Source organism: Leopardus geoffroyi, chromosome E2 (assembly GCF_018350155.1).
Source record: "Leopardus geoffroyi isolate Oge1 chromosome E2, O.geoffroyi_Oge1_pat1.0, whole genome shotgun sequence".
NCBI classification, from domain to species: Eukaryota; Metazoa; Chordata; class Mammalia; order Carnivora; family Felidae; genus Leopardus; species Leopardus geoffroyi.
Genome location: NC_059335.1, coordinates 60224101 through 60239650, shown reverse-complemented (window position 1 = coordinate 60239650; position 15550 = coordinate 60224101). Strand labels below are relative to the sequence as shown.

The 15550-nt window shown below is 55.1% G+C and overlaps 1 protein-coding gene across 8 annotated transcripts in view; it reads right to left on the bottom strand.

The window, feature by feature from the left end:
* Positions 1-15550, bottom strand: part of LOC123577752 (BTG3 associated nuclear protein) — a 112563-nt gene that overhangs the window by 46699 nt on the left and 50314 nt on the right. For 6 of the 8 annotated variants that reach the window (XM_045439951.1, XM_045439948.1, XM_045439950.1 and 3 more), the window contains exons 5-7: positions 13825-13941; positions 11964-12139; positions 1258-1497 (exon numbers count right to left, since the gene is read on the bottom strand). In XM_045439951.1, the coding sequence (XP_045295907.1) occupies positions 1258-1497; positions 11964-12139; positions 13825-13941 (533 nt within the window). The remainder of the gene's footprint in view (positions 1-1257; positions 1498-11963; positions 12140-13824; positions 13942-15550) is intronic. The other 2 variants (XM_045439953.1, XM_045439952.1) reach the window with 1 other exon arrangement.

Genomic DNA, 15550 nt, shown 5'->3' with positions numbered 1-15550 from the left:
CGCCGACCGTGAACCGCTCTCGCCCCACCTCGGGGGCTGATGTCGGCTGGTTACATGAACGGCCTCTCAGAAGAGTATCAGGGAGGGTTCTCAGGATCCGTGACAGACACCCCTAGCGGGTCAGACAGGAGAGGCAGAAAGTGAAGGGCCAAGAAATGGGGACACCACGGCGACGAGCCACTGTAGTGTATGTAAGAGGGACCTGGGTTCTGTTTCTTAGCGGCTGCCAGGAAGATCTACAGTCAGGAGAAAATGCTCAGTTTTAATCTAAAGTATAAGAGAACAGGTAAAGACATACCTGCTATTCTTACAACATCTACGGAAAAAGTCTTTCTGTTTCTCTCTGTCCCCAACAGAAGGCTCGTGGATCGACGTCAGAGAGTTTCCTGTGACAAAAACGACTCCTTCCAGGTGGGACAGCACCCTTCCCTGGTCTGAGATAGTGAGTTCCAGGTAACTCACTCACTTCCCCGCCCTTTGCTAGATGAGACTTAAACCTCCCATTCAAGCACAGTGGCCCTCCAGAACCTGGGTCCCACACGCGGCTACCCAGCCTTTCTGTTAGAAGTCTCGCGTCTCGTGTCTTTCTGCTTCATTTTGTGTCTATGTCATAAGCCACGTCAACGCGTCCCGGAGTCGGACGGGCCCTGTGGATCGGACGAGCCCAGGGGTGAGAGGAAAGCGGGTGCTGCCGATAAGGATGTGGGCCACCCGCAGGGCCACTTGCACCCCCTAAATGTCACCAGTGGTACACAGGGATCACTGACTTGAGCACGGGGCCCTCTTCAAAGAGGAGGCGCACCACACAGGCCGTGAGGATATCAGGACCAGCACCATGAGCTCCGCCGGCTACGGTCGGGAGGTCAGCCCATCAATAGCCCTCTTGGAAAGGGAAGAGGGAGACAGCACCCTGCTCACGCCAGGGGGAAGCCAGGCAAAGGCCGCGGTCAGCAGAGGATGGGGAAGGCTCTGGCTCTGCTCCTCTCCAGGCCTCGGAACGGCCTGAGGACCAGCGAGGCCAGGGTCTGAAAGGCCCGTGCGCCCCCGGTCCTTCCCACGGGCAGGCACCGGCGATGTTCACCATCCGGAAGTTCCTCTCCCGGCTCTGCGACTAGTGCCGAGGCCAGCATCCTCTCGAGCCAACAGCGTGGGTCCAGACTCGGCCCCGAGGTGCCACCTTATACGACCCGCCCTCAGCCAGACCCTTCCCGCGACCAGGCCCCAGCGGAGGTGAGCAGAGACCAAGGCCACACTTACACCGGATCCCGTAGATGGTGAGGGGGTCGAGCTGCTTCTTGCCGTGCTTGCCCTGGCCCGACAGGTTGGACACGGCCTGCACCTCCCGGTGGAAGAGGTAGTCCAGCAGCGTCAGCGCCATCTTCTCCGCGGTGCGGCAGTTGGTGCTGATGTGGAGCATGTCGGACGGGATGATGGCACAGCGCACCCGCATCTCCGGGTTGTTCTCGTCGCCCAGCCAGGTGCCGTTGGGGTAGTCCTCTGGGAGAGACAGGACACAGTCTCACGTAAGCTCACGAGTCCAAAGCACCCCGTGCTCAACTCGAACGCGCTCCAGAAGGATCCTCCCCGGGGGCTGTTGGCGAACTGCTCTCCCAGCTTCCAGAGCACGGCCAAGAGCCCCGGGGCGACCCCCAAGGTCACAAAGGAGAGGTGCGGACACCTACGGCTGACCAGAAACCAGCGCGTCGTTTCCAAAAGAGCCGCCGCGGTTTCCTGCGATCCATCTCAGAGACAAGATGTAACATTGTGACCCGTGAACACCCCACTGCCTTCCAGTCGGGCTTCCCCGGGGCCAGGCTGGCCCCACGACCGCAGTGAAAAGCACACAGAACGCAGAGCGCCGTGCACCGTCAGCCGGTCCGCAGCCGGGGAAAGCTGCCCACAGCCCTCGCGAGTCTGGTGGCAGAAGGCCCCGTGGCGCCAGCCGAGGTGCCGCCCAGACCCGACACCTGGGTCTCGGTGTCCGGAAGCGGGGACACCAAACGAACTCTAGCCTCCAACCGATTCCCTCCACAACTGCCGCAGGGGAGCTTCACCAGCGACTTCTAAACACCGTGCTTGTTTTCGGCCTGCTGGCGCCCGGAAGGACAGCAAGCAAGAGTGGTCCCGAGAGTGTTAGCGCCAGGGGTCGGGAGGGGGGCTCCCTCGGGTTCCAGCAGCAGGACAGCCACCTGGAGCCCACCGGCCTCTGGGGCGACAAGAACCCACGCACAGCCCCGGAAGTGCTCTGAGAAGAAGCCGCGTGGAAGCCAGGCACGTCCCACGTGAGAAAACGGATCTGCTGCCCTGCCCCGCGGGGGAGGCAGACGGCCAGCTCGGGGGGACGAGGGGCTCCAGGGCTGCGCAGACCGGCCCGTACTCTCCTCACTGCGGAGCCCTTCCGTGAGGGCTCGGGGCTCCCCCGTCCTGTTCTGTGGACCTCCCCCACCCCCACCCCTCTCCCTTCCCACCCTTGACCTCCCAGCAGTGAAGCTGGAAGTCTATCACTGGAGAGCACCTTCCCCTGACCTCCTATTCAGAGCATTGCGACCTTTTTCCTCTCCTTGTGGAAACTTTGTTCCCTGTCACACGTGCTTTCCTTAACCCCGACAACTGCGCCATTCGTGATCTTAAAATCTCAAAAGTACCGTTTTACGTAACGAAAAGCCCCGAGTCTCGCTTGACTGCAGGAGCAGGGCACACAGGAGGGACGGGGTCTGGTGCCTGGGGAGCTGCAGGTCTCTGGGACCCGGGCAGCCAAGGGGCTGCGTGCACTGCTGACACCTGACCTCTGACTCCAGCAGACCCGACACCCTTGACCAGGTCTGGAGAGAGGCACCGCTGCACATGGTGTCAAACGCTCCGGACTCGTTAGTTCTCCCAGGTCTCCCCACACCCAGGCTGGCCACCCCGGCGAGCCGCCCAGTCTTCTCTCTGGCCACCTCGCCCGCGAGAGAGCTCCGCGAGGAAGGGCTCCAGGACCAGCAGACGATGGCGCTCCCGGCCTCTTGTGGAAGCAACTCGTCTGTGCCTCTGCAAACTGAAAATCGCCACAAGCCCCAGACTTGGGCTTTCTCAAGGGTGATGTGACATGCAAACGCCCAGAGCTCAGCATGCACACGGGGGAAGGCCGGCCACCGCGATGACGGGGAGACAGGCCCACGGCTCGGGGAGAGGGAAAGGGGCGGGCAGAGGGGTGGCTAGCGCCCCTCCCGTCGGGAAGGGGAAACCTCGCCCCCCCGGCCCCCCGACGGTGTGCCAGATGCAGATCAGATCCAGCTCCCCCCGGGACCCGGGGAGGACACGGTGGGGCAGAGACCAGGCTCTCGGCCAGGCTGACTTCCGAGCCAGACCCTTAGCAAGGGGCATTGGCTTCGCTCAGGCACAGATTCCTTCCAGTCGTTGCAGGAGTGACCTAGACTGCGTGTGAAAGGGCGCCCTGTCAAACTTCAACTCAAAGGAGCCTCAACCTTTGGCAGAAGGAAGCTCCGCTTATGATCAGAACTGCCGGGAAACCTGACGGCTTTCCAGACCAGCTCTTCTGATGCTGACACGGAAGCTAGCTGAGGTGTGGGAGAGAGCCCCTGCATCAACAGGCCACCGTGGGACGGCAGGGGCGTTTACAGGGAGAGCCGCAACCTCCCTCTGGGAGCCTGGGACAGAAGAGGGACACCAGCTTTCTGACAAGCGGGCCGTAAGTCACGTCGCAGCCACGGTTATTGCTGCTTCAACATTTCTCACGAGTTTTATTTTGAAATGTCCCAATGTTTACATTCCGACCTCCCCGAAACAGAAAACGTCCCCATGAAGGGCAACCAGCCCGGCCCTGCTTTGCCAAAAGCCTGGAGCAGAGCAAGTAGAGAGCCCGTCTGTGACCCGTGCCTCCATCCTGCCCCTTTGTAGGAGCCTCTCCCAGCTGAGCTCCTGAACCCGGAGGTGTGCACCAGCACCGGGCGAGGCTCAGCGACCCTGTCGAGATGCCCACGTCACCACCGGGGGCCGAGCGGCGGCCGGAGCACCACTTAGGGTGGCTGAGGCGAGGCTCCTGACTTTAGCAAAGGGCAGAAAACAAATCACCGATCTTGGCCGCTGGAACTGAGAATAAGCGATGAGTAGCCAACGTCATCTCTCAGAAACACGAGTGGTTTACGAGTGGGGGAGCACAGCCGTGGGCACATGCTCAGTAGATGCACGTTTGTGAGCATCACTCAGCTACTACCACACTCGGCCCGCGTACAGAAGGACAGGCTGGCACGTGATCTACACGCAGATGGACGGGACTCGCGGGGCGGTCTCAAGGTCGTATCGGAGATGCCACGAAGGCTCGAACGTCTAGGGTATTTACATCTAAAAATCCCTGCTGGGCAACTCCATGCCTGGCACGGGGTCTAATGGTCAGTACCGAAACCCCCAGTGAACCCAGTTGCGATTACACCACAGAGTGGAAGGAATTCCCTCCACCTGGAGCAGTCAGGTCAAGGCACAAAGCAAGTAGGGGAAGGAGGGAGGGAGAAGAGAGATGGGGGAGTGACCTGATGTTGCTGAGAACTGACAGACAGGGGACATTGGGAGTGGGCAGGATGACAGAAGGACCCTTTTGGCCACTGATGACGTTACTCGCCAGCTCAAGAACACGTCTCAGTACAGGAACTACCGTGTTGAAACCTTTCGGGGCACCTCGGTGGCTCAGTCAGTTTAGCGTCGAACTTGCTTCCGGCTCAGGTCACACCTCACGGTTTGTGAGTTCAAGCCTGATATCGAGTCATGCGCTGACAGCGCAGAGCCTGCTTGGGATCCTCTCTCTCCCCCTCTCTCTGTTCCTTCCTGGCTCCTATGGGCTTGTGCGCTGCTCTCTCTCTCTCTCAAAATAAGCTTAAAACAAAGAAACCTTCCACGCTGCAAGCCCTTGCTGCTGACTTAACTGTGAATACCGTCAAACCCAAGGTGACTGACGTCTAATGACATCTTTGTTGGACCCGAGTGTTTGAACAGGAGGACCCCTGTGAGCCCACAGGGAAGGGTGGCAGCATCCTGAGCCATGAGGGGCACAGAGCCACGCCACACCTGCCTCCCCGACCACCACAGACACCTCCCGTGGGCTGGCACAAGCAACGCTGCCCAAGATTGCTGCAGCCTTTCTCGGGAACGGGTAACGTGACTGTGCTGAGCAAGCACCCCATGTTTACGTAACGTTGTCAGAGCAACGTAAACGCTGGACAAGGGCTCAGGGCTGTCTTCCCAACAGTCACCCACATCTCGTCGGGCTGATACCAAGACCGCGTGCCTGGGACGCGCAGGACATGACTCAGTCAAGGACGAGCAGCTCAGGTCTCTGCAAATACCCCCTGAACCGCAGCACTCACTCCAGCCCTGAGAACCAGCTTCCTTCCAGGTTGCCCTGCACACCCAGCCCGCCCCTCGGTCCCCACCTCAGGGGAGTGTCTTCCTCCACCAGAGCCGTGCCATCTAGGCCGTGAGGCCTCCCACCGGCGCCACGGCCTCACGAATCAGAAGCCCCTTAGCACGGGGCATCCGACACCTGCCCGCCTGTGCCAAGAGCACCTCACCTCGTCCAAACCCTGTACTCTGGCCCTGGAACTGAAACAGTGTCATGCAAAAGACCACTCTTCCAGACGGCACCCAACTGGACAGCCTCGTGGTTCCTGAACAACAAAGAAAAACACCAACAAACCGCCACTGTGACAAACGTGTAAATCAAGTATTTTCAAAAAGATTCCAACTCTCTGAAGGCAAGACGTGATGCTAAATGAGTGAACAAAGTTACGCATCAAAGCTAAGCCTCATCTTTTTCATGTCAGACATGATTAACAGTAAGACTAATTCATCAGCAATGAGTCTGTCCTCAGCAACTGGCCTCTGCTAAGAGCGCCACAGAAGACAACACTGAAGGGCATGTCCTCAGCCGAGGACACCAACGCCACCAGGAGAATCGCGATGCTGGGACAACAACCAGGGTGGATGCGGGGGGCGGGCGTTCTCCTCACCAGGCCCTCACAGGAAGTTGGATTCCGTTCTAGCAAGGGCTCCCCACTCCCTGCTGACATCTATCACCAAAAACACCTGTCCTCCGTACCAAGCACATGGGCTTCTGGAAATGCTACCAGAATACTCTGGAGGATGAAAGATGTCAGTTTAAATTCCTCTAGAAAACAGTTTTGAGGGTCCTCAAAAAATTAAAAAGAGAACATCCTACGACCTAGCAATTGCACGACTAGGCATTTATTCAAGGGATACAGGTGTGTTGATTCGAAGGGGCACATGCACCCCAATGTTTACAGCAGCACTATCGACAACAGCTAAAGTATGGAAAGAGCCCAAATGTCCATCGGCAGATGAATGGGTAAAGAAGATGCGGTTTACATATACAATGGAGTATTACCCGGCAATCGAAAAGAAGGAAATCTTGCCATTTACAACTATGTGGATGGAACTGGAGGGTATCGTGCTAAGTGAAATTAATCAAAGACAAACATCATAGGACTTCATTCATATGAGGACTTTAAGAGACAAAACAGATGAACGTAAGGGAAGGCAAGCAAAAACAATATAAAAACAGGGAGGGGGACAAACCATAAGATCCTTAAATACAGAGAAGAAACAGAAGGTTGCTGGAGGGGCTGTGGGAGGGGGGATGGGCTAAATGGGTGAGGGACATTAAGGACTTGGGAGAAGCACTGGGTGTTACACATAGGGGATGAACATAGGCGGCGAGGACAGGGTGGCCCGGCCCGCAGGCTCTGGCCGTGCTCATCGAGAGCAGCCCCGGTGAGCCGACCAAGGCTTTCCAAGACGTGCCCGGCCGGGCCGGCCTCCCAGCACTGAGTCACTCATGATACAACTTGGCACTGACTTCTAAATCCTTGAAATTCAGGTGCTTACACTCTGACTGTGCCTCTTATTCACATGCGTCACCCTCAAAGAGCGCTAAGGACACTCTGACCTCCGACCGACCCACGAGAACGGACGACCCGCCTGCCATTCTGGCATTAGACACAGTTGACTTTGCACCCGTTGCCCGAACAACCATGCTCATTTGAGAGCGATGTGACGTCTGTGAGCTATAAACAGATTGATAATTGGGGGTTTTCAAAGAGGCAACTCAAGAGGACCGAGGTACACACAGGATACTACGGAAAAGGGACAAAACCAACGGTCTCTGGCACCGGAGCCACGGTGAGCGCGTCGCACAGAAACCACACGAGCACACCGCCGACCGGACGGCAAGGCTGCCGGCTCGGGCCAGGTTGCCCCACTTAGCACGAGTCATCACGAGCTCACCCGTGACCACCACAGCGGAGACCAAGGACGCCTCGGTCCTTTGCCACCGAAGAGTGGGAACCACCGGGCACAGACACGGTGTCTCCGGGAGGCGTCACGCGCTGCCCGTTCTGGAACACGGGCGAGGTGCTGCAACGGCCTCCCCGCGCGGCCCGTCCGCCACAGCCTGCCACGCCCGAGGACGCACCGGCATCCTTAACGCCGGTCGGTCCTCGTTAACCTCGCCGGGATCGGTCGCCAACCTGTCTGTGATCCCGCTCTTGTGGGAGCCCACTTACGACGGCCGATATGCTGGCTTTTAGTGTTATGACCTCATGAAGAATTTGTTTCAAAAAAGTTTCTGTAAAATAAATTATGTAAATAGATCCTCGAGAAACATTCCCGGCTACACTTCCTTCTTCACACATGCAGGCTGATGTTCTGTGAACACGGCAATCCGCACCCGTCGTATTTCACAGCCCCTGGAGCCGTCCCCTTCCTGGCGCCATGACTGACGACCTTTCCCAAATGAACTGCTCCCGCCAGATGTTACCCTGCTGCCCCCCACCGAGTACATCCCAGAGATTTACCACATAAGTCATGTTACTGACTGGGCTTTGGAACATTCATGAGGCCAATTTCCAACAATAATCCAATTATAACTCAAGTACCATCCCTCCCCATTAAAGCTGAGTACCCAACATCTTATGAGAAGGGTTACTCAAGTTTCTTAAGAATTCTCAAGTGCAAAGACAGCAAGAATTTAGACTCTTTATTAAGAAATCACTAAATCTGGGGCGCCTGGGTGGCTCAGTCAGTTCAACATTCCACTTCGGCTTAGGTCATGATCTCACGGCTTGTGAGTTCGAGCCCCGCGACGGGCTCTGTGCCGACAGCTCGGAGCCTGGAGCCTGCTTCGGGTTCCGGGTCTCCCTCTCTCTCTGCCCCTCCCCCACTCACGCTGCATCTCTCTTTCTCTCTCAAAAAATAAATAAATAAATAAATAAACATTAAAAATTAAAAAAAAAATGACTAAGTCTCTTCGTTGATTTTAACACATTCCATTTTTGGTCCTATTTTAGCTGCTTTGTTTCTGACTCGGCCAGCTTAACCTCTGAATGATGATACCCTGATGCTGAACTATGACCGCAACACCAGAAGAGAGGAATTGGAACCAGAGTAAGTTTACTGCCCACTGCCCTCAACAGTTAGCACTCCTCTGATTCTGAGGAAATCTGTGCTGTGACAGACAAAACAGCCTACACAAAAACACGGGGACAAAATGCTACGAAACCTCGCAGTAAGTAATCGGGCTCCAAATGTGATATAAAACGACACGTCAACTCGGGCAAACCGTTTGGAATTCTTAAGAAATAAACCATTTTGAAACCTGTGGTTTCTAAAACCGCAAGCACTTAAATACTTTTCTACGAAGGTAAGAACGGTCTGTGTACTTGCAGCTCTGGGTTGTCAGCAGGAATTAAATGACCCCACGAAAGCCGAGCTCATGGCCCTTCAGAGCTCTGCGTGTGAACGGTGCTTCTCTAACACAACTAGCTGCCTGACGCTCTCTCCAGCTCAGCGAGGGGTTCTAGTCGTGGGGAGCGCGTGGCAGGCAAAGCGCTCACCCACCTCTCCGCGCACCCATCCGCCTCACAGACGTGTTTCACGGAACATGCCACTATCGGTCGATAGTAACTCTGATACGAGATGTTAGCGGAGTAGCTTCTTCCTCTACAGTTACGTCCGAGGCACCCACTTAAAGAGGACTCCGTCCGCCTCCGGTTCCTCCCACACAGACCACAGTGCCACGAGGGCGGCGCGGCCCGGCCTCCACACAGCAGGCAAAGTGCCGGTGGGGACCGTCCCAAGGAGTGTCAGCACAACAAACGTGTCACCGCACGTTTTCTCCTAGTGCAACGGTCAGGCAGAATGCTCCTGAATTATGACCTCTTCTTTGATATAAGGTAAAATTCAGAATCAGCCAACTCTGTCTCGTCTGCCCAATCCTAACAGGTACCGTCCAAGAGTCATATCTGATGGAAACAATCTGCTAGAGAGTAACGCTTTCGACAAATGCATCAGCTCATAAAGAACTCAGACTCCGACCAAAAGAAAATCTGTATTTCCCCCCCCACCCCGCAGACATTTATATGCTGGAAATTTGACCCCTTTTCCTATGTTCATTTGTGTCACTCTGTAGTTTCTCCAAGTGAAATATATCTCACATTAATCACATCACAGTAACACACATAAAAAGATGAAATATGTTGTATCTACGACAACCTCAGAAACTCCTGGCGTTATCGAGTGTTACGCGCCTTAGGTGACGCACTTTAGACCGAACAAACACCGGGCCTTAAGTGGCTGGTCAGACCTGTGTGCGTGCCCGCCCAGGCCCCACCCAGACAGAGAGAACAATCAGGCTTCTCTGCGACTGCTGCGAACACCATCTCCTCCACGGATGTTTAATGCCCGTTCGCCGACACTGGCGACACCCCTCTCTTTCTCAAATTTAATGTGTAAAAAATTGACCCAGTGATTCCACTGCCGGGTGCAACCCAAGAGAAACAAAACCACACGTTCTCCCAAACAAGTGTTCACGAACGTTCCGAACAGTTAAAAAGCGGAAGCACCCCAAGTGTCCGTCGACAGATGAGCAGATGAACAAAATGTGGTCCGTTCACACGACGGAGAAGGACCCAGCCACAGAAGGACCGGAGCGGCAACACTCGCCACACCGTGGACGGCACTGCACGGCCCACGTGTGCCAAGTGCCTGCAGCACGTAATTCCAAAGACAGGAAGTGGACGGTGGCTGCCAGGGCTGCTTTCCAGGGTGACAGAGATGTCCCGGCATTAGATCGGGGGCTGGGTGTACAACTATGTGAATGTACTTTAAAAACCCACTGGATTGTATGCTTTAAGATGGTAAACTTTAGGTCACCTGCGAGGCTCAGACAGCTTAGCATCCAACTCTTGATCTCAGCTCAAGTCATGATCTCACAGTTTGTGAGTTCAAGCCCCATGTTGGGCTCTGGGCTGACAGCTCAGAGCCTGCTTGGGATTCTCTCTCTCCCTCTCTCTCTACTCTCCCATGCCCATGCTCTGTCTCTCTCTCTCTCTCAAAATAAATAAGTGTAATAAATAAATAGACCAAATCTATGGTAATTAAATTAGATGTTTTTTAATTTAAAACAAAAACTTTTTTTTAATGTTTATTTTTGAAAGAGAAAGAGACAGAGTACGAGCAGGGGAGGAGCAGAGAGAGAGGGAGACACAGAATCCGAAGCAGACTCCAGGCTCCAAGCTGTCGGCACAGAGCTTGATGCAGGGCTTGAACCCACAAACCCTGAGATCACGACCTGAGCCGAAGTCAGACGCTTAACAGACTGAGCCCCCCAGGCGCCCCTGATCTCAGTTTTTTAAAAGGCGGTCACTAACCTCTGTTTCTCTCCCTGCTCCTGCTCTGCTGTCCCGATCCTTTCTACTTATGTCAGAAGTGAGCAAGACTTTGAGAAAAACACTGTTTTCAATGTTTCAGATACGGTAACTGGTCTCACAGAAACATCGTGGCTCGGTAAATCTACGTCATCGTTTTGGGAAAGCTACATTGCTTTTTAGTCAAAATCAACAACTCAGACGTAAAGCAAAAAACCGCACAAGTTTACCAGTGAATAAAGCACAGGCTTTACAAGTCGGGAACACTGCACTAACACGCCTGCACCCCCCCTCCTCCCCGCGCTGTGGGAGGCCATGTGGGCAGCCCACGTTGGCCCACGTTAGCCTGCAGAGGCAGGACAGAGGCACCAGGTGGCTACGGAGACTGTGGCAGGAGAAGTAGGGGGACAGGACGCGGTGTGGGCGAAACGGGCTCCGGTCGGGCGCCCGCCAAGCAGCTCCCTCTGCCTCTCGCGGGAGGTGGCACAGTCCCCTCTGGGCACCTACGTCTGGCCCCCAGCAGAGACGTGGAGAGACCTCTGTTCAAAGGCAATGATCAGCTCCTGGTTCTAGAAGCTCAGCGGTGTGTCCGCCACCAGAAAGCCTTCAGAAACCGCCTGAATGCGCGTAGAATTTCCACTGTCTCCTACCACGTTTTACAAATAGCAAACACATACAGATGTCCCTCAACTCAGGATGGGGTCATGTCCCAAAATACCTATCGCGGGTTTGGAAACATTCAAAGTCAAAAATGTACTTAACGCCCCTAACCTACCAAACATCGTGCCCCAGCCCGGCCCAGCTTCACTGTGATCACAGCGCTCACGGCAGCCTGTCGCTGGGCGGAGTCATCTCGCACAGATCGCGACGCGTGAAACCGCTCACGGAACGCACACAGCCGCCGCACCAACACCGCTGAAGTTGATGGAACGGCAGTGTGGGCGCAGTGCGTCTGTCGGGGCTCCGGCCATCGACCTCACGATCGCGGTGCCCCGCGCCAGGAGGGAGGATCGGACCGCATGTCGGTGGCCTGGGAAAAGATCCAAGCTCAAAACCCAAAGCACAATGGCTACTGCACATGGACCGCGCGTGCACCGCCGTAATGTCGGAAAACCATCAAGCTGGACTATTGTGTTAAGGTAGGGACCGCACGCCTTTCCTGAAAAGCAAAAAACACACAGAACAGAACAGAACAGAACGCTGTACCTACTGCCATTCAGGCAAAGGAAAGAAGCTTTGCAGGCGCACCTTCCGAGTTCAGGGTGATGAGGGTGACGTTGTTCCCAATGTTCTGACTTCCCGACTGTCCACAGTTGGAGACGGAGTCGCTGGCCTCGGACCCGCTCTCCCCGTCCTCGTTGTGGCTGTCATCCTGACCCGGCACCTTCACCACAATGGTGTTCTGCCGTCTCCCGGGCACCGCGCTGAGCGGGAAACAAAAACACCAGCCGATGTTGTGAGAGCAGCACAAACAACGAGCAGAGACTAGCGCTGAAGCCGCTGCGTGCCTCTTTCCTCCACTCATCAGAGAACCTAACTGCGCGAGGCGGCAGCTCGCGAGCCTTCCCACACCGCTCTCTCTACTCGGGGGAACAGCGACCGAGTCGCACGAAATGGTCTGGGGTTGGAAGAAACTGTGTGAAACGTAAAAGTCGACAAACGTGTTCGTGTCGCAGAAGAAGTAAAACCACAACCCACGGTGACTCAAGGCCTAGAAGGCGGCTCTCTGATCGTGGAGGTGCTCCCACAAAATGCCGGCACTTGAGTGAGAGCGACTGTTAGGGCTGTGTCATGGGAAAGACTCATCGGAGAGCAAGTGTGCCTGGAGACTTCCATTGACCCAATCCACTCCACACTGGTAGGCCTTCTAGAAGGGACTCAGCCTTTGTTAACAAAGTCAACACTCCTAACTATTCTCACCAACAAAAACCACTGAAGTGGGTCTGAAAAGCCAGTCGAGACTCTCCCAGAGGATGTTCTCACCACTAAAGGGGTCCTGCTATGGAGCAGTAAGAAACTGCCAGAAAAACAGGGCACAAGCCGCCAGCTCCAAAAAAGGCTCAAAACATACGTATTTATTACCTGGACACAAGCTACTTGCCTCTACCGCGACCCTCTCCACATCCCTTCGTGGGGACTGCTAAGCACCGAGAAGGGGGACAAAGCCCAAGGTCCCCGTTCACAAAGACAAAAACATGCTTCCAACCGTGGTCGTGCCGCAGGCTGGGGCTCCAGCTTCTGAACTCGATCCCGCAGCAGCCTGCCCAAGCTCACCTCCAGCCGAGCCCCTGCAGGAGGCACACCTGACCCCGCCTCCCAGATCCCCAGATCTCCTCAGCCTGAGCGTCAACAACTCTTCTCCCGCCACCCAACACGGCAGGCCCGTGGCACAGCCAGGCCCTGGGAGCCTGGGCTCGGACAATAAAGACAACGGGACAGAGCTGGGGCGGGAACAATCTGCGGAGGGCACTGAGAGAAAAAGGCAAACAGAACGCGGTGAACACGCTGATGGAAACAATAAGCAAAACCACCGTCTCGGGGCAGGTCGCCAGGAAAAGCGGAGCCCAGACTGCCGGGCAGGGCCGTCCACAGCACGCTTCCCCGTCACACGATGCCTCTTACGCACCCTTATTTCTGACCAAGGTTACAGTTCCAGTGTCTCAAGAGAAAAAGGTGGGAGAAGAAAATCATCACCTCGAAATGCCTTCATCGCTTAGCAAACTCAATAGAAGGTGTCTGTTGAGCTGACACGCTGCTGTACAGACAGACAGACAGACAGACACACGTGAGGAAGTGGTGGTCGAGGGAGGAGGGCACAAGCTCCACCGGCTGCTGTGGAAACACAGAGCCATCTCCCCACTGGGCACGTGAGCACTGGACACAGAAGTTCCCGGTGCGTCCCCCCTTAACACGTCCCCTTCTCCAGCTGGCACACCAGGACCCGGGCCTGCACGCAGCACGGCCCTTGCCCACCACAAACAACTGTGGGCCGCGCCTGCTGGGCTCGACCGACCAGCTGTGCCCGGCTCAGGACGTGGCGTGGCTCTCGAGGGGACTCATCGCGGTGGCAGTGGCAGTGAAAGGTGGGGTTGGTGTGGTGGCTACTGACTTGCTAACGGTACTTTCCAGGGGGTCCGGTGCCCTGTTGCCCAAGGGTTCTTCCATCTTGGCTACAATGGCGCTCTGCCGATCACTGTTGAGTATTACTGTAGTCTGGGGGACGGCGCTAGGGAACAAAAGAATCACAAAGAAAAAGAAGACCTTAAAACAACAACATTCATTGTCAGAATACACAAGAGTAATTCAATACACTCAGCATCCAATGACCTGCGCTACGGGAGGGAGGGGGCCCCACACAGAAGTCACGTTTAAAGTGATTTACTGTCTACACCGGGCATAGGATAGACCAGAGGTGAACTGTTTTGTCGAGAGCTTACCACCCCTCGCTGCTAGTATGCTTAGTTGAGTTGAGATCAGAGTATTCACACCTTTACACAGAAGGGAGCCAAAGGCCACAGGTGACAGTGAGGCTCCTGAAGTAGCATGTCTGCGTGAAACTCAGCTGGTGATATTTTCACTCGTCCCATCCCAAGGAATGCCTGCACGGCAGCCTAGGCTTTCAGAACCACACGTATCGACACCATTCCGAAATGTTAGCTCCGGAAGGACAGGGGCAGACACGACAGAAGGACTGTGGGCAAAAACACCTGACATTTATCACCTCCAGCTTCTACTAGGGGAGTGTGTGGACCACACACAGGGCTTTGCTTTGAAGGAAAGCGATGCCACGAAAGAACGGAGCCCCTATGAGGGGACCTTCCTCGAGGTGGCGCAGTGAGTTTAAGCAGCAGCCAGCAGCTTATCCCACCAAGGTTCTCCAGGAGACTGCTCGGTCATTCATCTTCTGGCCACAGGAAGTGCGAGCACGCTCTCAGGAGGCTGCAGGGCCAGAGAGCACCAGAAATGCACGGCAAGGCCACCTGAGCACGGGTCGTTCTTAGATTTCACGACTCTGGGAGAACCACTGCTCTCACGTGAGAAAACCTCATGTAACCAAAAGCACGTAAGAAAACGTAGCCCCGTATCAGAGCGACACGGCTGTTAAACGCCCCCTCCCAAAAGCACGGTCACAAATGGCACCATCTCATGTCCGAGTAAATCGCAGGACCGTGAGGTGTTTTCTAAAACAAAAGCATAATCAATTGCATTTCATTCAAAACTTTGTATTTTCAGCGATTCTGTTTGTTCTCTGGTGACACCTAAAGTAAGCCACCAAATCCTTACAACCTGTCCACAGGCAGGCCTCACAAGTGACATAGGTGACCTTCGACTTGGTACTGTGGCCACCCACAGGCTTTGAAGATTTCAGCTTCCCTCTTTCAAAACAGGAGATGAACGGTTTGTATGCACTGGGTATTCTCCTGAAGTATGTCCCGTGGGGCACTGCTCCCTGCTCCCTCCACCCCAGGATCCCACATGCATGCACCTGTCTCCTCTCCACTCCTCCCTGAGCAACTAACCAGGATGACCCTGCAGGGTGACAACAGTTCCCTAATGAGAATGCACAATGTCTCACCTTGAGTGATAAGTCATTATCATCCATGGATTCAAGAATTAACTAAATCTAAACCCCATCCATCTCAAAAACACACTCATGACACCGAATTATTAAAAATCAGTCACACAAGTAACACACGTAAGCTGTTCTGTTCAGCTACGCACTAGTGACTGTAATGAGAACTCAGCCAAAAGAGCTGAGCCCTGTGGCTACGGGAAACACAGGTCCCAGCTGCAATTTCTATCCACGTGTCCGCTGCAAAGGAGGACTACGTCAG